The 27964-nt window shown below is 38.8% G+C and overlaps 1 protein-coding gene across 4 annotated transcripts; it reads left to right on the forward strand.

Annotated features, from left to right (window-relative positions):
* Positions 1–259: 259 nt before the first annotated feature.
* pank1a (pantothenate kinase 1a) lies at positions 260–27742 on the forward strand. Of its 4 annotated transcripts, XR_001777384.1 has the most exons (10): positions 260–1072; positions 12400–12546; positions 12717–12922; positions 13950–14203; positions 18176–18352; positions 18836–18959; positions 20368–20493; positions 21466–22337; positions 22464–22527; positions 26073–27742. XR_001777384.1 is itself a non-coding variant. In XM_008428807.2 (8 exons), exons 1-8 carry the CDS (start codon positions 796–798, stop codon positions 21523–21525), a joined length of 1371 nt encoding a protein of 456 aa, XP_008427029.1. In that variant the 5' UTR covers positions 260–795; the 3' UTR covers positions 21526–22844. The 4 variants fall into 4 exon arrangements, 2 of the variants coding, with proteins under 2 accessions (XP_008427029.1, XP_008427030.1); XR_001777383.1 differs by having other exon boundaries at positions 21466–22527; XM_008428807.2 differs by lacking the exon at positions 26073–27742 and having other exon boundaries at positions 21466–22844.
* The last annotated feature ends 222 nt before the right edge of the window (positions 27743–27964 follow it).

The following is a 27964-nucleotide window of genomic DNA, read 5'->3' on the forward strand; positions in this document are numbered from 1 at the left end:
TCATTGATTGTCTTCCTTTTTCCAGCTGACATTGTGGTTCGACCTTTGCATATCGACTGGAGGTGCAAGTTACCTAATGTGCCCTTTGATATAGTCTCTAACAAAACCGTGTTCTCCTTCGGTAATTAACTCTCGATAGAATATGTTTATGGTTTTTTTTTTATAGGCTGCTTTTTCGGGGTTACTTTAGTTCAATTTTTGACTGCTCTTAGGTTGGCAGCGTGGAACAACACATCACGCGTGCAAAGGACTGCGGGGAATGAGGTTGACAGCGGACAGCAAGGCTCATAAATAAAGCGCCCACAGCTGTAGGATAGTGTTTAGGCTCTGCTTTTAATCTACCGGCGAGGAACGCGATACGGACGAGCCCATTCTCGTATTCACAATCGTATATTAGTCACTAATTTTTTCACAGCAGAAAAACCGGTCGAGGGAGGTGGACGGGTGCGATACTCTGCTACGTAGCAGTCTAGCCACACATTCTTATATACGTACACAAATACACACACGGGCTACTGCCGCGCTTGCCAGGATCTCAATGAGGGGGAATGACCGAGAGTGACCTCGAAGGACACGCTATGTTTTAGCGAGTCTTTCCATTTTAAAACCCAGACGGCTTTTCAGTAAAAATGAGGGCAAACATTTTGTTTGGCGTTTTAGCGTAAGTACGGCATTCGCTGCTCGCGCGGCGGTCTCACAAGCCTGCCAGCGGGGCTAGTGTTAGCCAGCTAAGCTAAACTAGCTAAAGCCTACACCGGCTGTTTCCCGCAGATGCTAGGCTAGGCTAGCGCTGCCATGGATAAAGCGAAGTCATTGGTGGACAAGAAGGGAGCGTCGGGACCTTTTCATGTCAACAACGTACAGAGTCCAAGAGGGTTGAATGGCCTCGTCGTCGTAGCCGCTAACGGCAGCTGCTCCACCAGCAATGCATTCGGCTTAAGCACAGGACCCAGCAGCAGCACGTTTGAAATGCATCACCTGCAGCGTGGGGAGGAGAAGGACTGCAACGGGTCCCCGGCAAAGAGAAGCCGGTTGCGAAGGAGGACGGAGTCGGTGAAACGGAACAGACCTCGTAAGTTACTGTGAATGGAATATGTTACAATCAGTCATTTACTGTCATTGCTCTGAAAGATAAGTGTGCTGATTGTGTCACTACAGCTGGCTCCAGTCGTTTTGCATAATTGCGCCGTCTCGCAATCATAGCAAATCTTTGTGTGCTCCCATCACACCGTCATTGATGTTTTTTTTAATTCTATATACTATAACAGCTATTTAATAACTGAGGAATCATGCTGACATTTCTTCGATTTGCTGCTCAGTCCTACAGCCTGCCGTCGTCAGGGAGACCTCCTTTTGTATTCATCAACCCTCAGGTTGCATTTGGAGAATTGTGATTGGTCGGTTTCAGGTGGTGAAGAAGCGCCTGATAAGTGGGCCTGGCCAATCAACGCTCGACTCTTGTCTACAAGAGGAAGGGTGAATGGATAGGAATCCACCCCTATGCTTACCAAGTGTTTCGGAAGATGTGAAGATCATCCTAGTAAAGTTCACAGGTCTAGCGCAGAATGCTGAAAGGAGTTGATTTCTTTTCTCCGTGAAGTCTTCATAAATACCTAGAACAGATAGCTGCGTTTTAATTTCTTCTTTTTGTAAGCCGCTCCTGTATACTATTCAGAAAGTCTTTTGTGTGCCTTCTTGGGCATATATTTTGCCTAACAATGAAGCTTATAACGGAGAAGAAACCTGGTAAGTGTGAGTTAGTTTCTGCTTCATTATCCTGAGAAAGCTATTAAGAACTGCTTATCAGTGAACTTAAGCTTTACCTGTTTCTTTGAGGGGTGGCATGTTTTATACCTGCAGTTAAATACTACTGTTAAATACTTTAAATATCTAAGAAATATTTCTTTGAACTGCAATTTGCTGCACGTTGCACTTCTTTGGCCAGACCCGTAGGGTTTGTTGTGGTTAAATCTGGTTATCTGGGTTCAACTTACTCTGTTTACATAATGGCAGAGATGCTCACGCTCTGCAAAGATAGAGATACTGCGGTAATACAAGTCTCTTAGTCAGCCACACCGCATTCCTTACATCTTTAAGTAATTGTGTTGGCTAGGGATGGTGATAGAAATAAAAATAGCCTTGTGGTTTTTCTTTTTTTTTTTTTGCTTTTAAAGAAATGTTTTCATTAGTAAAATATAAACAAAATTCTCAAAGCAATAAATAGAGATGTATTGTTCAGGGTTTTCCATGGTTTTATTTTTTAAAAGATGCCGTTTAAAACAAAGTGCAGGCATTACAAGGTTATCCCATGAAAGTATGTGGCAATAACCTTGATCTGATTTTTATTTATCTCAAAAGTACATTAAAACACATGCAGTTGGTTGACGCATTCACAAAACGTAGATGATGGGAATTTCTATTTTTTTTTTATCAGATATTCTCTTAATTACAAAAAACAACAAAAAACCCCAAAATGAAAACCATTGTACATTTTTATTTAAAATTATAATCATGGAAAACTGGCAGATTCTGATCGCACAATGTTCATGGTATTGTTTTCTTAATCCATTTTTGCATCTCTTATATTAAGTAAGCTCTTCTTTTGGTATCAAGGAAAATATTTACACAGGAATTTGTCATGCCGTCTGTGACTGAACTTGAACATGTGAATTATTGGTTTAAATTAATATAAAACTTAAAGTGCTGCTTTAAGAAATGTACATAAACATTAGGTTTTTTTTGTTCTTCCATTTTAAAATAAATGTCTTGTGTTTATTTTAAAACACAAGACAAGTCCAGTTGAATTCCTCATCCGCAAGTCATAACGTTTATTTTGTGATTACGCAATTACATGAGCGGCCATTGTAATGACTTGAACTCCGCTTTCCTCATACTTTTCCTTTTCATTTCTGTTATAAGCCACACCTGTGCAGTTTTGTGAGAATAACTTGCATTCTTGTAATAAGCACGTAATTGTGCTTATGGTGTTTATTCTAATTGATGGACAAAATAGAGGGAATTTGCAATGTTAGGATATGTAGACGGTAATGGATAATAGTTCCATCCTACTAATACCTGCAAAGACTTTCAGCAGGGTTATCCCTGATTACGAAATTATCATTAAGAAGTCCGGGCAGAGATTGCCTGTTTTATGGCTGACTTATCCTTGGAAAGAGTCCAGTCATCCCGATAAACCCGGATAAAATGTCTAAGCTTTTCCCCAGAAAGTGCTGACTCTGGAATGTGTTTCCCTCTGGGAATGGATTTTTCACTTTTGTTTCCTTCTTTGTGGCTTAGTTGGTTTAACATTGGGTAACTCAGTCTGACGTATCTCTTGTTTGGACCGGAAGCAAATGTTTATACTCAGGGATGTCAGATGTGAAACCTACTGGGATATTTAAGCAAGTTGACTTCAATAAAAAATTTACAACTTGATCAGAGATGTAAAATATATGAATGTAAAGTGGTATAAAGTCATTGGACACAAATGCAGCTTCTTCAATCCATGATATGTCTAGCACTTTAATGTTAAATATCAATTGTTAGTTTTGACAGTTCCACATAATGCTGGGGTATACCTTTTATAATTAAAACTCACTTCATCCTTTATACATTTAGATAGATTTTTTTTTTTTACTCCATCATAACCATCACTGATCTTAACAAGAAATGACTTTACACCATCATTGGTTTAAAAGTTTCTGAGTCCAAACTGTTTACTCTTATGAATCCAACTTTGTTCAGTGACAAACCTGGAGCTTCACATCATCCTGATCAGCCTGATAAATATAAATATATATATATATATATATATTTTGCTGGTATTGGGAAAACACGGAACAAGCAAAATGTGTATGAATGCACATATTTTTTGGAATTATTAAACATTGGGCAGATGACAAACGACTGATGGCAGTGGGTTTCCATGACGCCCAGGAGCAGGGTTTGTTGAAGGAGTGAACCAAAACTCACCCAAAACAAAGTAAGACTGATGAATCAGGGTTTTGGAAACATTTTTAGCTCATTATTCTGACTTTGTTAAGGATAATGTTTCAAAGTGATGGACGAAAGCAGTGGAAATAAACCGTGCTTTGCCTATCAGAGAAAAGATGGGGAGTGGCTGAACGGGCATATGTAATTGGTCGGAGTCCTGGAAAACAAAACCAGGAGGTCTGTGACACAGCTGAGCTGTTAAGTTAAAAGGCTCGTAGGTATTTAAAAGGAGGCACAATTGAAACTCCAAGAATGGGGCTGGGTTTATTCAGGATGTTGACTTTTAGTGATTAAAAAGAACAGACTTGCTGTCATTATGTGTTATGGCACACCCTGCCTCTAGCTAACTTAACAACTTATGCATGTGAGTTTGTTTGATAACATACTGGTGTAAAAAGATATAGATGTTTATGGGGACAAAAAGGAACACTCCCGCCTGCTAAAGGTAGATTATAGACCTGGCTTCTCAGCAAATCTCAGGTCTGGTGTAGTTAAATAAAGAATAGGGAGATTATGGAAATTGGAATGGAGGAAAAGTGTTCGATCATTGACACACCCGAAAAACAACCCAAACTGCATTGAAACCTACATAAAACTGGTTCTTTTTAAACAAAACACATTCTCATATTCTTGGGTTATTTCAGGTTAGTTCTGATGTAACTTCAGCAGTTTAAGGTACAAAGCAGGTCCAATAAAATATGAATTATGAGTAAATTTTGTCAGATTACAACAGAAAATATCTCTAATTCTTCATCTGCTTACAAATTGTGATGTTTATTGAAAATCTACAGCTACAGTGTAGTAGGTAATTATAGATTTAGTATAGTCATGTGTCAGTAAAAGCATGGTTTTATTTTGATTTTTAAAAGATGCAAAGTTCATTCTCCTTCAATCTGTTACCTTTTATTTCGTACAGTAGATTTTGTAATGATTTGACTGAACTGCCTCCAGAAGATGTGGATTTAAAATAATAAAAAAGACTATCTATATACCCTTGGTTTGTTGTGAAGATACAAATTAGTCATACTTTAGTCGTAATGGATTAAATTAACTAATTTACTCTGATTCAATGACATGTACCTACTTTTTTGAATAGCTTGTCCTTTTCTTTGAACTATGTAATTGTTTTGTATTTGTTTAAAAAAGGTGTTTAATCTCAATGTATTTTTTATTATTCAATAATAAAAAAAAAGAACTGGAAAAATTAAACAGAACATACTTGTTTCTTAAAGTTGTTTCGTAAATATTTTAAGACAACGTCTCACTTTATAAATTAATAAAGGTTTACTTATGTACTTTACTTAACGGTTGTAGCTTTAAAAAAGCGGTGGTGCTGTAAGCTTTAAATGGTAGCATTGCTACAAAAATCAGAGTCACTTGGTTGTTAAAAAAAATCACACTAACAAGGCAGTAATAATGTTTGAGGATAAAACTACTTGTTAAGAATATGAAACTTTTCTTATCAGTGTGCCCATTGTATCAACACAATCTCCTGCAGCCTGGCATGTGTTCCTGTCTTATCTCAGCCTGGGGACAGAACAGGACAGGACAATTAAAGTTTAACAAACAAAAGCAACACACGTTTTGCTCTCCTGTTGGCATGCGTGCGCTTTATTCCACCATGTGGACATGCGGTGCAGAGCAGGTGTGTGTTCGGCCAGAGGCCTTTCACCTACATAGACTCGAATCACCCCCTTCTCCCTGGCCCTTCTCCTTGTCACAGTGACCTTTGGCTGCGCACACACGAGCATGGTGTGCGTTTGTGGCCATTTTGAATTGAGTTCCTGGAGAGATGGTCCACCAAGGGTGTTTCAGGTCACGTAGGAGAGGAGAAAAATAGGTTCTGTTCAAAATGTTTAACATTTTTGGAAGGAAGTTTGTGTATTAGTTTTACTGGGTATTTGTGTGCTTTAATCAAATACTACCTGGTAGGAGACATTAAAGATTTTTCCAGTGGTTTTCTTTTAAGATTTTTCTACCAGGGTTATAATCTTTGCCACAGAGATTGTCCTTGTGTTTTTCTGCTTGTCTATGGCTGTTTCATCAATCGGGCTGTTGTCAATCTTTAACTGTTTTCATTATGTCACCACGTACTTATGTCAATGGAACGGTTGCTTACTGATTCAAAGTTTTGGGCATCATTTCAAAAGAGCAACTCTTGCATCACTATTGCCTTGAATTAACCTTTCCATCTTTTCCTAATCTCTATGCGGTATTCTCCCCTGCTGCGCAACCATACAGAACACAAGTATAAGTGAAGAATTTTAACAAAAAAAACAAAATATCTCCTATTAGTTGTCTCTTTTCTTACTGCTGTAAGAAAACATATCTAGTTTTTGAATTAGGCTTCAGGAAACCTTTTGCATAAATAAGTTTGATTCTCACTAAACTGCATACAGTAACTGCATGAAGTCATATTATAGCATGATGCTATTATGAAACTCCTGAAGAAATCTATAAAAAAAAAAGAAGAAGAAAAACAGATGAAAATATAAACATTCTGACAATGCAAATATCATTAATTGTAATTTATTGTTTTTTAAATAAATCACAATTTTTAGAAAGTTTTCACAGTGATGATAAACAATCCGATAAATGTCCATCCGTAGTTTGGGACACAATATCTTGCAGTAACCACTGATTTCTGTTTTCTGTTGAAGTCAAAATACTGAATGAAGTGCATAAATATGAAATGAATTCATCTTTGTTGCTTGCCATCTGTGATGAACCAAACCGGAATATTTATGTAACACATTTCCAAAAACCTCACCTCTGAGACCTGGTGTCAAAAAGTTCTGTGTCCGATCACTGGAGACTAGGGCTGTGTAATAATATCAATTTTGCGATATATATCGATATTTTCTTTCCTAGAAAAAAAATTGATATTCATCCGCAAGTATCGTAACATCCAACTGTCACCTTGCTCACTCACTGCTTGCTTCGCCGGGAGAGTGATTAGGTCATCAGGCTAAGAGTGATTCCTTCAGATGTTAAGTGTCAAGGTTAAAAAGGTATCAAACTATTCAGAGCAGGGTACTTGGTGCACTTTATTTACTTTACAAATCATGCAAGCTACAGTTTGTTCTGTTTCAATTAAAAGAAACATTTTCTCACCACTTCTTTGATTCATTTTGTCCAGCTGTCGACTTGTAAGTCTGTGTCCATGTCCAACCAGAGCCAGGTATTGTGTAGTTGGTGCTTTTAGTCAATTTTCAATTAAATTAATTAAATCCAACTCTATAACAGTCACAAAATGTCACCAACATCACTCTGTCCCTCTAAAATCTTTCAGAAAATCGCACAAGGGTATTGAATTGTATCGCTTGCTGAATATCGCAATATATATTGTATCGTAAGCAGAATATTGTGTATCGTATTGTGAGATTATTATATCACTACAGCCCTACTGGAGATGTGTAAAAACCCACAAAAATGTTACGGTTTCACTGATAACCGGCTCCGTGTAAACGGGACCTGTGAACTGTAACTTTTGAAAACCTCAGTTTGTCTCATTTTCAATAACCATACCATCAATAATATAGTTTTTATTTGCCTGCAAAACAGGAAGATGAAAAGAGCTTTCCAGAGTCGAATTGATAATTTGGCCTAAAATGTAGCTTGATCATATTTAGTCATTGATTTGAGGAAGTATTTCTTTTACTCCTCCACAGAGATGTTGTCATCCTCCTTGCTGTTGGTTTTGCTGAAGCAATTCAGTGTCACAATGCATTTTAAGACGTTTCCCAGGCAACCACAGGGAACCTGATGAAGCCCCAGACCAAAGGACTTCCTGCTAAAACTCAATTTAGAATCCTTTTAAAGTTATTTCACGTAGTACATCATATGTTGTTATTGATCACATTAAAATAATAATCATAGTTTCACAATTTCTTCTGTCTGTTGCAGAGACTTTCATATCAAAATGAAACCGAGAACGTTTTGAAAACAATTTTTCATGCTTTCTTTTTTGGAAATCAGAACATGCGTTTACTCTGCAAGCAAATTAAAGCAAACCAAAGTGTGGAACAAATTTTTTTTTTTTGCAGCAATCCCTGGTCTAAATTGTCCTGAAAGTGAACTTTGCCCCTGTAATCCAGACGGTCAGTCTGTTCCCTTGTTGTGAAATCATCATATCTGCTGATCATCAAGTCAGAAACTCAGCTGCACGGATTAAATCGCATGCAGGCTTTAAGCACTTCACGCATGCAGCTCACTGCTAGTTTAGTAATCAGTGTTGCAAATCTGGTTTATTTTCCTTTAAAGCCAAGTTATGGATCAACTGTGCAGCAAAAGTTCAGAAACGTTGTATTTATCTTCCCAGTATGTCTCATTTTCTCTTTTGTTTTATAATTAAATACAAGTATTCAAGATTATTTGAGATTATTTTTAGTTGTGTATTTGGTGTATAATCAATACTTCCTCCTATTTTAACTCGGAGATATTGATTATTGTCCGACTTTAAATTAAGCAGTTTGTATATTGACATAACTTAGGACCAGTAACCTCTGCTGTCGAAAGATGTTTGGTGACTTGCATCAGTTTTACCTTCACCTGCTCTAAATGCAACTCTATGTGCAACTTTACTTGTTTCGTCACTGAAGATGAATAAAACCAGACACTTTATTTCTGCTAAACATCTACACTGCTGTAAAAGAACGCTGGTAGTAAATTAATTTTATAATATTTTCAAACAAAAGTTTTCCAAGAACCCAAAAAGAACGCTTAAGAACGGTTCTTTAGTTGTTGTTGTGACAGATTTTACTGTGCAACTTTTCAGCGCGAGGAGGTTTGTTTACATGTGGAGCTCTGAGGTTTTCATTGTCCTTTCAGCTCAGTGTGTTGGCTCGCCATCATGCACAAAACAAATGGCTTCATCACATTCCTGTGTTGAATAGCGCTGCTTACCACGATATATACTTAAGTTGTAAAACGCCATCTTAAAGAGCTATGTTGTTGTTTAGAAAGCCGACTTCCGTGAAACTGTATTAGTTCTATCAAGTGTCAGGTTCTACTCTGTCCCTGCCCTTTTTCGCTTACCTGTATAGAGCACATCTGGAATAAAATGTTAATATTTTGAGGCCTAATTTATATATAAAGGGAGATCCTTTACCGTTTGACCTACAGTAACCTTCGTTGTGTCACCCTGACTGTTGTAGCACCATCATTTCCAAACTTGTGTCAACTAGAACTTTGGTATTTGTTCAGCTGCCTGAGCAAACAGAAGTGGGTCAGAGCTGGTGACTGCTAAAAATAGAGGATACACAACCAGAAACACATGGTTATTAAGAAATCTGTATTTTATGATTAGCTTTAGTACTTTGTAATTCTTTATATATATCATTTTTTATAGTTTTTTTTGTGATTATTATTTTGTATTATTTTGTGATTATTTTGTGATTTTGATGTTTAAAATACTCTGCATCCAGTGGAGATATTTCTAAAATTCTTCATGAAACAATTCCTAATATTTTTGTTAGAGATGTGCCGATCAGGTTTTTTCCTGCAGATACCGATCACCCCTGAGGGCCGATCATCTATACCGATCACATAATTATTTAGTTTTTACATTATGTGGGAAAAGGAACCATGAATTCACCTTAATTTAGACAAAAACTTGTTTTTAATAACTTTTTCCAAGAAGAAAACTAAACAAAACAGGCATTGTGCAAATTGTACTGCTATCGGTAATACTATCTTTAACAGACTGATAACATATGAAGGCTCTGAAGAGGCTAAATAATGCAAAGAGTCAAAATAAAACCTCTCAACATTGCCAAAAAATTCTAGTATAAAACTTAACATTCAAAGGCAAATACAGGATCCAGTACAATAAACAATCCAGAGTTACTGAATGAAAACTTCCTGATAGCATGGCGGCTAGCTGATTACTGCTAGTTCTGAGTGGCTGTTTCTGACTGAGCAGAGTAATTATGCAGAACAGCGAGGAGATCGATTATTTTTTTAGAGATTATCTGTCTCATGTTAGGACAGCGAAAGTTTTAATGTGTATGTAAAATGTATTTTTTAAGATAGATGCTGCAGCTTTAAACAGGTTCGGTGTGAGAGTCACTACCAGGTGGAGCAGAAGCGGCGCTCCACCTGTAGCGCGTAGCAGCGGTTCAACAGCGAGAACAGAACCAGCGTCTTACATCGCAGCTCGAAGACTTAAATAATTTTGCGGGTTATTTGTTTAGCTTTCTGACCATCATGCTAATCCGGGTGAGTGTTTGTAGCTGTGCGCTGCTTTACCTGCTATCTGAGCCTCGATGTAGCCAAACTCCGTCAAGTATGGCATTGTTTTTATGCCATATTAGATTCGTTGTGTTGATGCATTTTGACATGCTTCAATTTTCCGCCGCAACACGCAAACGTCCCCATTCACTCAGTGCGTTATAGTTCCACATCGCTTAGGATTTGTTGCTGCGCGTTTGCGCAGTGTGAAGGAAAGAGGAGACCAGCTGCACAGGCAGGCTGCGAAATGAGAAGCAGGTTATCGGTTTGTGTGATCGGCAACAAGAGACCGTGATCGGCGATCACCGATCATGCACTTTTTCACGGAAATGGGCCGATTATGATCGGTGACCGATCGATCGGCACACCTCTAATTTTTGTTCAATTGATTCCTACTTTGTTGTGCCTGAAATACAAAGAAAATCAACATTATTAAAAATTTAAAAGCATTTAAAGTAAAAGAAAACATTTCTAGTGCTGCTAAAAACATAACGTTAATGATTACCAATGTAATGAGATCATCAATAACAGAAATGTGTTATTTCCGACTTGAAGTTAAATCAAAGTACTTGCTCATATTAGTGGAGGCGTTCTTATACTTATTGCACAGATTGATATTACTGTTTGGGGAAAAAACGTAGGCTGCAGCCAGCTGACCAGCAGTGTGCAGCAGCAGGCAGGTGAAGGACTGAACTGCATTAATTTGAGCTCCATAATGACCGACCACTTTCTCAGTCTGTTTTATTGGACTGTAATTGGGGCAGCTTACTTTTATTTCAGTGATGACATGAACTCATTTATTTCTTTAGAAAAATGTTTTTTGTGTATATACGTGGTTCCAAACAGAAAAGTGACGATTAAAATGATTTTAGCTCCGTGGCGCTCTGGACTCGTCCTGCAGGATCCGATCCAATGAGACCTTTCTTTAATTGTGAGAGTCAAGCAGGTGGGTGGGGGGGAAGCAGAGAAGTATGGAACGATGGATGGTATGCATAAAACCGCCTGAGAGGTTGAGGGGAAGCTGAGTGGAAGAGAAAATAGAAAGGCTGAAGACTGTATGAGAGACAGTGGGGGAAGGGAGGGTTACCTGTTTCCATGGGAACATTGGCTCTCGGTGAGCTGTGGCGATGTGCTTTATTTAATTTATTTATTTATTTACCAGCCTTTCGTTCTGAAAGATTATGTCTTCTTCCAGTCAGATTCAATCTTGGACTAAACTCGCCACAAAAAAAGAAAATGGTGTTATCTCTGTTGGCGCCGTTTGTAGCGCTATCATGCAGCCGCAGTCAGAGACAGGACTGAGATGGGATTTACTCACCATCATTTTGTTTTTCTCCCGTTATGACATGAACAGTAATTATGATCAACAATTGGGCTTTTTAGAGCAGTAATCTATGATCCAAAGTAGAGATGTAAAGATCAGGATTTTTTTCTTTCTGACACCAGTTTTGACCCATTTTAGTTGCTTTTTAAGAAAAAAAGAGCCTGAAATCCCAGCACTCTCTCTCTCTCTCTCTCTCTCTGAGTCACAGAATATCTGTACAGTAAATGCTCCACATTTCTGTACAAATTTGAGATGACTTTAACATTGAATAGACAGTGCTCAGTTAAGTATTTAACTAAAAAACTTAACTTCAACCAGCATATTTTGAACTGCATATGATGACATGTAAATTTGCTGAAGAGACACATTACGTAAGGTCTCTATAAATTTCATATGGAAAACTTAAAGAAAAAACTCAAATTGTCGTGGCATTTTTTTCAGATTTCATTTTGTTCGGACTTATAATTTAAATTCAAATTTAAATTCCTGAGAATACGTGACCTTTTTTTTTAAATCCCAAAGCTGATTCTGCCACTTTAACTTTCAGTCATTAAATAAATACTGAGATCCATGTCTTCAACATTCTGAGAGAAATTGGTCTATGTGTGGTGAGTATTGAAAAAGAGAAGAAGTAGTCTGTTTCAAGTGTCGACTGGAGGCTATGAAATCTCACGGACAAATTTGAGATTGTCAAATGTTGTGGGAGCCGTTTGATTTTTCATGTTTTCACTGGTTTTATTCCAACCACAATAACAGAATTAATCTTTTCATGGTAACAGTCTTCACCGTCGTTCAGATCTGTAGCTTCTCATCTAAAAGTAAAGAAGCCAATCCCATGTTTTCCTCTGCAGCTTTCCCCTGGTTTGGAATGGACATCGGTGGCACCTTGGTTAAGCTGGTGTACTTTGAGCCAGTCGACATCACTGCAGAAGAAGAACAAGAAGAAGTTGAAAACCTCAAATCTATCCGCCGCTACCTCACCTCAAACGTGGCCTATGGTGCGTAAGCTTACACACAAAGTCTTGTGTAATAAATGATCACACGATACAAAAGTCAGGTCCAGGACACTGCTCAAGACCTTGTTTTACTTTCAGACAAAGAAAATGTTTTCATTTGCAAGCTAGCTCGGAATTGTTGTTTAGGAAAACATTTATCTTTTTGCCCTCAGGTAAAACAGGTGTCCGCGACGTCCACCTGGAACTGAGGAACCTGACCATGTGTGGCCGGACAGGCAACCTGCACTTTATCCGCTTCCCGACCCAGGCCATGCCCCGGTTCATCCAGATGGGACGAGACAAGAACTTCTCCAGCCTGCACACGACGCTGTGCGCCACGGGAGGCGGCGCCTACAAGTTTGAGAACGACTTCAGAACAGTGAGTCTGGCGTACAACGCTTGTAGAGCTCATTATTTGCCACCCCACTGTCGGACTTTTCGAATATGACCACGTTGACCTCAGCTACTGTTGTATATATCAAATTTACATATGTACAGTCTACTTTTGCCATCTGTCCACACAGCAGGTCATACATCAGCAAGCTCATATCGCCTTTTTCAGAAATTATGTGGATGTGATATCTGTGTTTCTCTGAACCTGAAAAACTGACCCAAAAGATATTTTAAAATTCCTCTTTTTTTTTTATTCTACAGCAAATATTTAAGTGTTTATTTTATCCTGACCTGCTAAATGTCTCTTTGGATTCTGGAAAAGTATGAAATTTGATTTAAAGGGGCAGTATCTTTTAAAATCGACTTTTTTGAGCTTTACATCATGTTATAATGTTTTTCCCTCATCAACACCTTTGATTGTTTCATTCATTTTTAAGAAATCTCTTAGTCTCCCATGGCAACCACACAGCTTTTCAAAATGTCAGTTTCCAAGTTTCCACCTCACAAAGCAACCCTTCCCCATGACTCCAGCACTCAGCTCCTTCAGACTAGCCAGCAGCGATTGGCAAACACCTGCTGAGCTCATAACACAAGCTGCTTCTCTGTGAAACGCTGGTAAAAACATTGTTAAAGGGTTAACAAGAGGAGCGATGTTGTGACGACTTTCAGAAAGAGCAAGAGCTTCTTAAAGAGACAGAGGCCCAATATCAAGGCATCAAATTACAAGGTGAAATTTCTTTTTAAGTCATATTTGATATATATAACATTTTATAACAATTTAGGGCAACATTGTTTTTTGAATGACGCTATATGCTTGGAAAACACATAATACTTCCCCTTGAAATTGAATAAAATGTGGTGAAAACAGTGATTATTCTGCACTTGCGTCCTCTTGTTTGTCTGTGCATCCATCAGACTGCAGTTTTTCTGAAATCTGTCCAGAAACCCTGCCTGTAGTGGTGTTTAACGCAGCTTGTTGCAGTCGTCCTAACCCACCTCTGTCTGTGACCCAGATGGCTGACCTGGAGCTGCTGAAGCTGGATGAGCTGGACTGCCTCATCCGTGGCCTGCTGTATATCGACCGGGTCGGTTTCAACGGACACCCGGAGTGCTACTACTTCCAGAACCCTTCGGACCCCAACAGCTGCGTGAAAAAGCCCTGCAACCTGGACAACCACTTCCCAATGCTGCTGGTCAACATCGGCTCTGGGGTCTCCATACTGGCGGTCTACTCAGAGAACAACTACAAACGGGTAACCGGGACAAGGTGAGGAGGACCTGCATCGCTTAATTTAAGCAAAAACTGAAAAAAAAAAAAAAAACTGATGTGAAAAAGTCACAGATGGCTGTAGGCTCACATCAGAGTATCAAAGTGTTTTTAAAACCTAACGTAGTCAAAGTTGTGCTGCCCTAGAGTTAATAAGAAAAACAGTGTGCAAATGTTGATTTCAAATTGAAAATGACGTTTGGGTGGTCTTGGGTCATTTTAGTAATATGAACAGACAAATAAAACAACAATTAGTGAAGAAAAGGTATTGAGAAGCAGTTTAATTAGTGACATTGAAGGCCAACAGATACTCCACAAGAGCAGAGAAATGCATCCTTCTACCAGAGGCCACAAGGACAAACTTCTCTCTGCCCAGGACATTTCGTACTTCGCATAACTTAAGTGGAAACCCCGTATAGGTCTCTCTTCCTGAAGCACTCCACCTCATATTTCTCTGACACCACACAAGAAACAAAATGGTCAAAAACAAGCTGCAAGGATTTCTGAAGCAGGGAACAGAATGTTGTTGTTTAGTTCTTGCATCGCCTGAGAGGCTTTGTTCTTGCAGAGGATGTTCAAAGGTTATCTCTCAAAGGAAATTTCCAAAAATGCCTTGCATGTTGAACCCGTTTCTCTGCTATTTTGTTCCATTTTAACTGGAACCTTTAATCAGCTCAGGTAACATATTCGCATTTAAAGTGCACAATAATCATTTATCGCTTTACCTTACATCAGGGGTCCCCAAACCTTTTCCTGTGAGGGCCACATAACTTTTCCCTTCTCTGGTGGGGGGCCGGAGTCAGTTTGTAACAGAAAAAGTGTGACGATTGTAGGAGTGCCTAAATGTAAAAATGTATTGTTTTCCAGAAAGCACAATCAAATAACCCTCTCTGGGTTCTTCACAGAAAAAATCCAGGAAAAAACACTATTTATGAAATAAATACTGTATTTTCCGGATTATAAGCCGCAACTCCAAAGTTTTTATTTATTTTATTTTTTTTTTAAACCACTAAACATACACATATAAGCCGCAGATATCTCTGCCTCTCCAGGTTTTCCACAACTATGCAGCAGCAGAGAGGGGCGGACTCCCAAAATTTGAGTAATAACAGGTCAATTGAATATCACATTTATTAGGGTTGAAAAAGAGAAAGTTGCCAAGTTTAGATTTAACTGAACTGATTACAGTAGTTTCCAAATGGTAACTGTAACAGTAAAAGTGCTGATCCTTTGTGTCCTAGCATGTGCTAAATGAAAATGGGTGCCGCCTTCTTCTTCTTCTTCTTTAGATTTCAGCAGCAGCTTGCATCCATTATTGTTGCACTACTGCCATCTAGTAGATTCTAATATCTATACATCAAATTCTCATAATGATCCCAGTATTATTTAAAAAAAAACTAAAAATCTTCTTTTTCCCCTCAATTCTATTTAACTGATCAACAACATTCTCAAATTTCAATTCCCTATTAAAACCTAATTCCGTTTTAATGGTTGCTTTCTTCTTTTATTTCCAGTTTTGACTTCCAATGATTCACTTCCTGCTAAAGAGCCCCCTGGTGGTTGAAGAAAAATCCACATATAAAAGCTTATAGTCCGGAAAATACGGTATATGAAAAAAGATCTGAATGCTCTCTGGTATTGTTCAGGGGGCCGGACCAAATGTGGAGGCGAGCCGGATCTGGCCCGCTGGCCGTAGTTTGGGGACCACTGCCTTACATGAACAGTAGAACACTGTATATTTCCAACAAATAAATGCTGTTTAAGAGTACACAAGCTCCACTTTCAATTTATAATATTGGTTTTATTATTTGGTATTATAGCAATAAAACCACTAATGAAGCTGTTTACTGCTGATTAGTTATTTGTTGCACTAAGCCAGGTGAGGTTTGGTCCTCACCTTGCAAATCTTTTCCACGCAATAAAGCAGGTGTGATTAGAACGATACTAAAAAGCTCAGTGAGACAGTGACGTAAACACAAAGGCATGTTGTTGTTATGTCAGAAATAACTTCCATGTTGATCCATCCTCCTGATTAGCTGTCACATTTTTGTTCAGCTGATAAACTAATTCAGCAAACTAACGGCAACAAATATGTGTTTGTTGATGCCGTCTGTCTATCCGGGGTTGTTACATTGACAACGGGAACATCCCAGTAATTCAGGATGTAATTAAATTCATGATGAAGATTGATTACAGATGGAGTAACGCATATTTCAGGTGTGCATTTCTGCTACAAGACCAATTACAAAAAGGCAGTTTAGTACAGAAATATGACATGGCAGCCATTTTATAGCTTACATGTGCAAAACTGACTTGGTAGTTTTCCAACAGACGGTCGTTGACACCATTTAGCAAGGACGGTCAGCCATAAAAAAGTGCATTGCTAAAGAAGCTGCGTGTCCAGAGTGCAGAGTTGAGGGAAAGGAGCATTTGTGGTGCAAGAGGGACAAACGCAACAAGGATAACGGCAGCCTGGAGGAGACTGAGAAGCAAAGGTCATTGGAAAGTTTGACAGGGTGTCCGCAAGTCTTAAATTTATCTATCTAAAATGAAGGCCTTAAAATATCTAGAATTTATTTTGAAAAAGTAAGTTGGCCTTTAATACTCAAAGGTCTTCAATTTTGCAGGTCTACTTAATGTCATCTATATATTTTATGTATTTTTTTTTCCCCACAGGATTTTTCTGTCAGGCAAAAGTTTAAGTTGCATCTTCATTGCGTTTCGTAACACATTGCTAACATAACCCCTGCTAGCTAGCTTTTTTTTGCGTCAATCATGGTTAAGTGGAAATCTTTGCCAAGTTGTTTGGACGAAGTTTGTGCATTTCTAAGGAGATATAAAGCCCATTCTTAAAGGTCTTAAATTTGAGTTGGCAAAACCTGCAGAAACTCCTGGTTCGAGGGAGATTCAAAGCGTTAAAGCCGCCACACAATGCCTAATACAGGACGAATGAATTTTATGTTCCTCGTTTTAAGCTCGTCATGTTTACATTTCGTTTGGTAACTGAAGTCCCAGAGTCTGGAAGAAGAGCAGAGAAGCACAGAGTCTTGAGCAGCTCGAGGTCCTGTGGGACGGTTTCCCCAGCGCTGATTATTTGAGGAGCTGGGTCGTCTGGTGATGTTGGTCCACTGGGTTTCATCAAGTTCAAAGACGACACAGTGGTTTACGAGGAAATTTACAGAGCAATTTGTGATTCCCTCTGCTGATATGTTTTATGGAGATGCTGATTTCATTTTTCACTGCCAAAAAGCACCAACACCTGCTGTAATGAGCATTGTCAAGAGGAATGTGAGAGGTTCCGGTACCAACAACGCAAATGACCGAAAAGTCTTTATCAAATCAACCTAATTTGTATAAATGCAGATGTATTTCTAGAGATGTCTCCATGGTGACTTCCTCGTGTTTTGCACGATCAGAATGAGGACAATTTCGAGAAAGCGCCTCGTGTTGTTCTGCGTTAACCTACTTTCACTCCTTAAAATGCCTTCCTGAGGGCAGTGGCTTTCTGACGCAACGCTGCATTCTGGTCCAGGCTTTGGTTATAGTTCTGACTTAAAATCACTTCTTAAAGCTTCTTCAACTCTAGGTAGATCAGGCATTTATTTCAAAACTCACATGAATCAGTTTTTGGTTTAATTTTATTGATGCTAAAAGGCAATCAGAGACAGATCTGAGAAAATGTCGCAGAGTAGGAAATCAAAAGGAGACGTTGCTCATTTGTAACAAAGTCTTTTTCCAGTGCATTCCTTCCTTTCCATTTCTAGTGGATTAATTGCTCAATCTCATCCTCTTTCACTTTTTCAGCTGGCATCTTCTAAGTGCATAGATGTCAATCTAATTTCAAGCCACTTATGCCATCAGTCAGAGGCTTTGATTGATTGATCCTTCTTGCCTTCAGCTCTTACCTGACCCGCATTTCTTTTTTGTTGTTGTCTTCCTGGAACCCCCCTCCTCTCTCTCGCGCGCTTTCAGCCTGGGAGGTGGGACGTTCCTCGGTCTCTGCTGCCTCCTGACGGGCTGCGAGACGTTCGAGGAGGCGCTGGAGATGGCCAGCAAGGGCGACTCCACAAACGTGGACAAGCTGGTGAAAGACATCTACGGCGGGGACTACGAGCGCTTCGGCCTGCAGGGCTCGGCCGTCGCCTCCAGGTGAGCGCGCCGTCGCCGTCACAGGTGGTTTCAGATAGAGGATGCCGAGCTTATCTGGCATGAATTCACATCATTTGTGATATAATATATACGTATGTATTATGTTATAAAAACATTGGTTTGATTCACTTCTTTAAATCTTAATAAACTTCAATGAAATTGCCTATAAGCTTGATGTTTGGCTAATTAGGTCATTTGATGTGTGTCATTAACCTTCTTGTAAAGTGAATTTCACATCCCTCTGTCATAGCGCACTGACAGAGGGATGTGAAAACATTACAGTAAGACTTTTCTCAGAGCGGCACAAACGACACATAAACTTGTATATCAAATTTCTCATGAGAGCCTGGAATGTTGTGACGTGCATTACAAAACGTCTCGTTTTATTTAGTTTGACCTGCAGCTAAGAGGAGGGAAAAAAAAAAAAGATAACCGGTTGGTGCTCAGCATAGCTTGATGTTTGTCTTTCTGCTTGTTTTACAGTTTTGGTCACATGATGTGCAAAGAGAAGCGAGACAGCATCAGTAAGGAAGACCTGGCCAGAGCCACACTAATCACCATCACCAATAACATAGGATCTATAGCACGCATGTGTGCTGTCAACGAGGTATTTACATGCACACGAGCACACAGATGCTAAGTCTCATGTTAAACAAATTACAGAAGATTCTTTTGCCACATTTGACATTTAGGTGGTACCAGAACACCTGATGATTCTGTCCCGTTAAATAAACTCTCTCGGGTTCAGGGCCACGTTACCCATTTAACAAACACTCACAGACAACCTAACTTGAATCTGCCCCCACAAAAAAAAACAAAAAAAAACATCCTAATATATACAACCTGAAATTAATATATTAGTGTCTTGTCTTGCTTATTGTTGTTTTTGTTCATTCTGATGAGAAACTGTTTTTCAAGACAGACAAAACTTCTCGGACTTTGAACTCACCTCATGGCAAATAAACAGTAGTTTACATGCAGTACCTTGCGGACCACAAGGGGGCGCCTACGGACCACCAGTGGTCCTGAGACCAGAGTTTGCATGAGTTTGTTTCCAACAGACAGTCGGTGCAAACGCCTGACAAATAAATAAATAAAACAACAAAGCAGGGTGTTTTCAGGGTAATGATTTAACAAAACAAAAGCATGCAGCTTCAGCTATTTTAACAAACACGCAAAACAATATCTACTTTAATTTTAGTTTTTAAAAATTATTTAGCAAGACGATATTTAATTCCCCAGCACGTTTTAATCACAGGAAATCGCAAGCGGAGAGAATGTGATATTTTTTTACTCGTGTAGCCACAAAAATCAAACGTTAGTGCTCTTATGAACATAATACAGTCGGTGAGCCGTCCTGGATCCGTGTCTCTTGTATCTCAGGGGAAAGCTGGGAGAAAAGTGGTGCGTTAAAGAGTCTCATGTGCAGCAGGAACCAATCAGGAGTGTTTCTGCGTGCTGTGAGCTTCTTTACAGTGTTGCCTTGTGGCATGGCGATCAAGCAGCATTGTACAGGGCTATCACTGCATGCAGATCTGCAGCAAGGACAGATAAAAGCAGCCAGGGTTATTTTCTTATTATTGTTTTTACAATTGTTCCTTGGAATAGATTTAGATTTCAATAAAAGTAAACATTAACATTTGGCCCTTCATTCTCTGGACTGTATGACCCGTTAATATAGTTCATATACGAATATATGTCTTTAGAGAGGATGGTTGTTTTTTCTTTGTCAGTTTTTGTAATCTATATGAATCAATTGGACTCGTATTCCAATATTATCAGTTCATTAGCACCACCTGGTGACTGATGAGGGTTACTGCAAATGTTTCTGAACATTTGCAACAAAAAGCATTTATTTATATAATTTAATTGTAGGATTTACTTTGGCTTCTGTTCATATAAATCTTCATTTAAAATGTATCAGCATTAACTTATCCTTACTATTTCTGACACGTTTAACAAGGCAGTATTTTTTTATTTCTTTTTATTAAATTCCACATCTGTATTTGTTTCAGAAAATTGAGCGGGTTGTGTTTGTTGGGAACTTCCTTCGGATCAACACCGTGTCCACAAAGCTGCTAGCCTACGCCATGGACTTCTGGTCAAAAGGGCAGCTACGAGCCCTCTTTCTGGAGCATGAGGTGAGCAACAATAATCTGAATTTCTTTAGGAGAAAACAAAACTCAATTTGTATGTGAAAGTCTTAACTTCACTGTCATACAAACACATAAAGGATCAGCAGTGTCTTTTGTAATAAATCTGACAACACTTTAGCGGAAGCCTCTCATTCATTGAAGTCAATTAAGACGACCGAAGGCTCCCGGTTAAACCGATTTAAAGCTAAGAAGCTTGCCTTCATCCCTTCATCTGTGTTACCATGGCGGTCTCCTACTGGGATTTAACCAAACATAAGCACTAATGCCTATTACAACACATAAACAGCAACACCTAGAGAGGAGACATGGCGGTGAATGATACTTCAGTGATGCGTTGATGTCAAAAACGCAGAGCGTAAAATGTTCTGAAATTGTGCATCATCATTAATCGTGATGAATTATCAAAATAATCTTCATCTAATTGAGTAATTGATTAATCATTAACTGGTGCATACAGACTTAAATGGGGAAATAGCTGAAAGAAAACATTCATTTCAGCAAATAAACCAAAGTTTTACAAAAATGTAAACATTCCCCATTTAAAATAATTTAAAAAACCCAATAAACTTTCTATAAATATGTTCTACCAAAACATTTTCAAGTGGCGTAGTTTAGTCTCAACCAGATCAAATTCTGCAAAAAAAAAATGTTCCTTTGCATCTTTTAAAAATACACCAATATTATATAAAAAGGCATAAATGACAAATGTTCAGAAAGCTCTTTTTTTTTAATTTTTTATGATTAATCAATTTAATAGTCAGAAAAATCGATAGATTTAATTATTTGATAACTACAACAATCGTTAGTTGCAGCTCTGGTCCAGCTCGCTCTCACTCGCCGTCTTCTTCTACTTTTCCATTTGACAAATCTGCAGCTTCATGTTTGGTTGTGCTTCCGCTGCCGTTTACCCTCAGCTTGTGTGACAGGTTTCCTAAAGCGTCCCTCGTTTTGCTCCAGGGTTACTTTGGAGCGGTCGGAGCGCTGATGGAGCTGCTGAAGACGTCGGAGGACCTGTGAAGGAAGTTCGCCGGCCTCTCCCGTTGGCACCGCGACGTCCTCGACTCTAAATGCTGTGACGTCATTGTTGGCAGATGACACTACTGAGAGGTCCCAATCAGAGACCTCTAAAGGAACACTAAGAAAGACTCAAGATGCTGAGAAAAAGCCATTTTAATAATTTAACTCTTGTAAATAATGATAGCCTCTAACGATTGTTCCCAGAGCTCCTTCTATCATAGAGTTTTAATATTGTGATCTTTTAATTTATGGTTTCCTGTTGGTTCCTGCAATCAGGAACCACAGAGACAGAGTATTTTAGTAACCTGGGCTTTTACTGGGACGGGGGAGGGAGGGAGGGGGTGTTTGTGTGTCTAGCTACTGTAGCATTACATCCTGGGGGACAGAAGTACATCAGGTGACTATTTTTGCAGCTTCTGTTCAGAAGAGGATGTCTGCACACAAAAGAAGCCACTCTTCACCGAGCAACTTTTTTTTTTCCCCCTTTTTCTTTTCAACCGCATGTGGCTCAAGAAAGTAGGTTTGCTCACCTGTTTTGTTGCTCAAAGAGTCGCCCACCATGCTACTGTCTTCGAAGGAGTGCACTGAAGCCAAATCCTGTTGAGATTCGTCTGCAACCTTCTCGTCTAACGGAAAGCAGATAAGCTGCTTTTTTTTTTTTTTTTTTTTTTTTTTTTTTTTTTCCCCCCCGTGTCGTTTTGTCCTGCTGCACATGGCCTTTGCTTTCTTGGTTCGTCCTTTCTCCGTCTGCCTACTTGCAAGCAAAACTGAAACTGTCGTATTGCCAAGCATGCGTTACCCAGCCTCATGAGGTCAGTCCTAGGTGACGGGACCAAAGATTTGCTTTCTTCCAGATGATTTGAACACGTTATTTTTGATTTTTCTCATTTTCCTCAACCTCTGTCTTCTCTTTCTTTCGCCTTTTTTTTTGGTTAAAGGAAATCTTCCTGCTGATTTAGAGATACTCATTAGGGATCCATCACTTGCAACAGAATGGAAACGGTAAGGATCAAGATGTTTTCTACACTTGATCTTAGGAAGCATTTTTGGTCCAGTTTCTAGTACACTGGAAATAAGTTGAAACTAACTTACGAACTTTTCAGCACAATATAGGAGCTTGTTTTAAGTCAACAATTTCTTAATGTTGATGGAAAAAGTACTAGCAACAAGTGAAACAATCTGCCAGTGGAGCAGGACATTTTAGCTTACATGTGTAAAATGTCTTGTCCCACTTATAGCTAGTACGTTTTCGTCAATATTAAATAATTATCGGCTTAAAACATCCTTTTTTTTTTTTTGCTGATAAGTTACTTTTAAGTTTTTCAAAGGTACTAACATATTTGCACTAGAAATTACATAAAAAATACTTGGTAAGATTTAGTGTAACATACATCCCACTTTCAGAGGAGAGGAAAAAATGGTGCAAGTTAATCTCATGGTTTTAATTAATTTGTTTAAATTTTATCCTTCCCCACTCAACCAGTTTCAGGTATTGAAATATAATATGAGGTATTGAACTTTAACACTTGAATATTACGGTTTTCACAACGTTACTGTAAAAAAAAGAATCCAGTTATGGTATTTTAATACAGACTAAAGCAAAAAGTTGGAATAAAACAGTTATATTTAGTGCCAGGGTTGAAGTGCTGATTGCACATATAGTCATTTTTTTAGCAAGTCAAACAAACTGATATCAGCTGGGTAGTTAAGTTGAGCCGGCCTGCAGCTGGACGCTCGTCAGACAAGCCAGTGTTTACCGCGATTAGCCTGATGACTTTAGTTTCCACACAATGACGGCTTTTACTTTTGCTATTTCTGTGTTTGTAGCCAGAGATATCATCCAAAAAAATACATAATTTTTGTTACCACGTAAAACCTTTAATGCATGTTGATACTCGTAACCGACCTTTGAAACCTTCAAACTTTCCTGTGGAATGAGGTCATGTTGTACACTGCAAAAACAAAATCCTGCCAAGTACTTTTGGTCTAGTTTCTAGTGCAAATGTACACTTGAAATAAGACAAAACTAAATTATAAGTAACTGTTCAGTAAAATGCAGGAGCTCGTTTTAAGTCAGTAATTGACCTAAAACAATTAAGTTTTAAGTCAATTAAAACTTAATTGATCTGTTATTAATCTGCCAGTGGAACTTATTTTTTTTTATTAATATTAAGGAATTATTTACTTAAATCAAGCTCCTATATTGTGCTGAGATGTTACTTGCAAGTTAGTTTTGTTTTATTGCAAATGTACAAAGATATTTGTACTAGAATCTGGACCAAAAATACTTGGTAAGATTTTTTATTTTATTTATTTCTTTTTTTTTTTTTGCAGTGCAACACTGACGTATTCCAGCAGGGTTTCAGACTGAATCAGATCCTATGTGGGCGGATCTTTTTCAATTGAATATGACTTAAAGGAAGCTGGTCTCATAGTTCATAAGTCGTCAGATTGTTTGAGAAACGCAAAGATCACAAACGTATTTTGTCCTGTAATGTCCTGGAGATGCTGCCGGCGACCTTTACGTTTTAACCTCTGACCTTTTAAAGCCTCCCGTCTCTTAAAACAGTTGCACTGTAAAAAAACAGTTTTCCTCATTTTTCTATCTACCATGACTTATCAAATTCATCGCTGCTGCCTCGTTCTGTTGATAGTCTCACCTGCTCTACATGATCCGTTAATGAACTCCTTGTTAGCCGACCAAGTACTCTGAAGGTCCTGTTGACAGAAATGACTGATTGCCGTTATCTAACACAGACTTGGACTACACTTTGCCCCCCTCCCCTCCCCTCCCATGCTACGTAACATGTTTGCTGCTATGCTGTCCTTTATTTTTCTTTTCCCATGTGCTCTGTTGCTTTCAGCTTTTTTTCATTTTTTTTTTCAACCTCAACTCAAAACGCCCACAGCGTACAATATGAAAAAGGGAAACGGGCGTCATCGACGACCCGTTGCATTCAAGACTCTAAGCGCCTTCACTTATGCAAGCGTTCACGTTGAGGCTGCTGTGAAACACTATCGGTGTTTAATTCGTACTTTAAAGAGGTGATTTTTGGAGTCACCTGACACTGAACCATCAATCCTGCTGTGATGACGCTGACGCTGCAAACTGACATTGCTGGGGGTTTTTTAGTTGCCCCTCCCCCCCTTTGTTTGCCTTGTTCCAACTTATGTTTGAATGATGATGATGACCTCAGTGCATCAGGTGCCAGTTTTCTTTATGATCAACCCAGGGGTTGGTCACCATGTACCACCCGTTTGTTTTTTTCCCTTAACTGGAAAAACCCAGAATGTGTTGCCTTTCCTAAACGTCTGCCTGGTTTCACTCTGTTCGTGCCCTTCAGCTTCTTTTCTTTTAAAGTTCAAATAAGTGTTTTTGTTTTGCCTACGTGTTTTGTTTTGTGTCGTCTTGTTTTCTTTGGGTGGGTGTTATTGATTATAGAGTGTAGTTGGTCACATTTAGAGGGACGCTAGTTATTTTCCTCCTTCGCCATTTTATACCTTTTTGTCTTTTAACTGACCGTTTTGAGAGCCTTTTTTTTTTTTTTAACTGGCCATTTCACACCAACCGCGCAGTCAGTTTGTACCTTCCAACAGAATCTGTCGCGCGCGCACTTTGACAACCAATGATTGAAAGTAATTTGCATCGCTCAAGGTAACCCGACAAGATGGCAGCCTGTTTGTGCGGCTGGAATAGCAGAACCATTGTGACTTAAAAGTTTCAACGTTCACCTCAGTTTAACTGAGTTATAATCTGTCCAAATTTATTCAAGTTTTTGAAGGATAATACATGAATATTATGTGGGAAGTTGCTCAGTTAGTTTTGATATGATCGAGGCTAATAATCTTCTATATTTTAGAAAATGGCCAACTGGGGAAAATAAATGAAAAGATTCCAGAGATTTTTTTTTTTTTTTTTTTTACTATTTGGCTGTTCATAAATAACCACAATAAAAAGTGATATGCAAAGGTTTGCTCACGTTGGCATGAAATGTTTTGCTTACGAGGTCGGGATGAAGGTACGAGGAGGGGGAGAAATGGGAAAGCGTGTGTATGAGTTGGTGAAGAGGCAAGTTGATCTCAGGTTTACGGGAAATCTGTCACTTTTACAGATTTCTCGCCTGCTGGACCTTGTGTGCAAAAACCATTACCAACCGAAGTCGTCTTGGTAGAAATTTGGTTAGGTGCAATATGCTCTAAACTTGGAAAAAAAATGGTTTGAGAAAAACTAAATCTAAAATAATTATATAATCATACATAATAGAAAGGAGAAAAATGTACTTGGGAACATTAAGGCACAAGCTTTCATTCTTCTTTTCCTTTTTTTTGTATTTGTTGTTTGATTTTTACGATTTTCATTTTTAAAAAAAAAATCTTACCCCTGTCTTTTTTTTTTTTTTTTTTTTTTGGTTGGCATAACAGAACCAGTGTGTCTGCCGTGAAACCGTATCTGGTTAATGTACAGAGATGTTAATGAAACCTTCCCCTTTGCTGTGAGGTTTCCTGGAAAGTGTCGCATTTGAACACATCTCTCTGTTTTCCCGCAGAGCTCCTTATCCCGGATGGTTAATCACCTTTACTGCTCCTCATCTGCCTTTGCCTTGATGTCACATTACAACATGTAGTTATTTTTTTGAGAAGATATGCTCTTCTATGTGATAAAGATGCTATTTTTACTTCCAGCTTCCTGAATGATTGTACAAAAGTTTAGATTTTTATATCGGTCTAAACCAGTCCCGAGTCTGTGTAAGAGATGTTGAGAATCCCCGACGTTTTCTTTTTTTTTTTTTTTTTTTTGCTATTTGTTTTTGGATGTAAGTGTAGTGATGCATATTGAATAATGTTTGTGGTGTAATTCTAAAGGTTTCTTATTGTGGAGCATTGGGTCCATTTCCAGCCGGGACCACTTCTTGGTAAGAAAAAAATAAAATAAAATAAGGAAGCGTCAGCCTGAGCTGCAAACGATCAGCAATGGAGAAATCTAAACTAAAAAGCTATGCAGTAACTAACTCATCTGTTAAATCTCTTCTTTAGCAAACAGAGTTGTCTTGCTTGTAAATACTTCTTTTCTTTTCTTTTTTTTTTTTTTTTTTTTTGGTTTGGTTTTAAATATGCAACCCGGTTAGTGTTTCCTCTCTGTGAAATCCAGCGTGAAACTCGGTGGTTTCTGTCCTGCTGATTCTGCCGCTGACTTTCGCTCATTGGTTGTTGTAGAAGCAGTGATGCGTGCAGTGAATCATCACAAAGTTCAGCGGGTTCGAGTTGCTGTTGAACTTTAAGTCACGACGGAACGACGCGGATCTTTGTAGATGAACTCGATCAAAGTGGTGAAGGGGACAGTTTTTTTTTTTTTTTTTTTATTGTATTTACTCGTTTCGCCCGTCTCTCGTATTCTCCAGCGTTTTCCTGATGTGGTCAAACATCCCGTTGCTTCAGCATGTCCAGCCTTTAAACTGTCCCTTTTTGAGTGCTCAAACGGCGGGACAGATCTGATCACCTTTCTGTATCTGATTGTACAGAGATTTGTATATAATAATATAAAAAAAAAAAGAAGAAGAAAAAATAATAATGATAATATGACGTATTATGACACCAGCAATCTGTCTGTTGATGACGTGGTTTTAACCGTTTCAGAGCCGCCTGGCTTTTCCAAGCGCAACTCGGCACTTTTTGTGCTGAAATCCAGAACGCAGACGGAACATGCATCGAACGACAGCAGAACATTTCCAAGAAGCTGTGAAAAAATTCAGCAGCTCAATTTTTACTCTACATGTTAGGCGATGTCGCTGTTTGGGGTATTTTCTGTGCACTTAACGGTTGTTTATATTCATGTGCAGAGGCTTTTAAACTCCACTAGGAACAGAGTGGGAGCTGTAACGTCTAATCGGCCTTTTCCTTCGAGCTGCTCCGGTGCTTTTGCTCTCGCTTCTCGCTTTCCGTCTGCTGGATTTCTTCAGTGCTAGTTGTTCGCCTCGGCCCTCCTGAGGGAAGGTTTGGGAAACCCAGTGCTGGTTGTTGGGAGTCAGTTCTGCTGCTGCTTTCACCTTTTTGTTTAAACAATAATAATAAAAACAAAGGATTTGATTCCGGGGCGGGGGGGATAAACGACAGTTTTAAAAGAAGAGGCTCCTTGCCTTTGTGCAATGTGTATGTACTGATGTGAAGAGATTTTTTTTTTCTAACAAAGAATTAAACAAACTGGATTTGAAAAAATAAATGTGTTCTGGATGTTTGTTTTTTTATTATTAATTTAGACTTTTGCAGGAGGAAAATGAGTTGGATCGCGGCTCCTTTCCATTATTATACAGATGAATTGCCGGTTTTATCGGCGTGGCCCAGTGAAACCCCGGTTGGGTCGCGTCGAGAGCCCAGGTGGTAGGAATTTGACCCGTGACCTTTTCCTCTGTGAAGCTGCAGAGCATAACGGTTCTGCGCAGAT

Source organism: Poecilia reticulata, linkage group LG15 (assembly GCF_000633615.1).
Source record: "Poecilia reticulata strain Guanapo linkage group LG15, Guppy_female_1.0+MT, whole genome shotgun sequence".
Classification (NCBI taxonomy): Eukaryota; Metazoa; Chordata; class Actinopteri; order Cyprinodontiformes; family Poeciliidae; genus Poecilia; species Poecilia reticulata.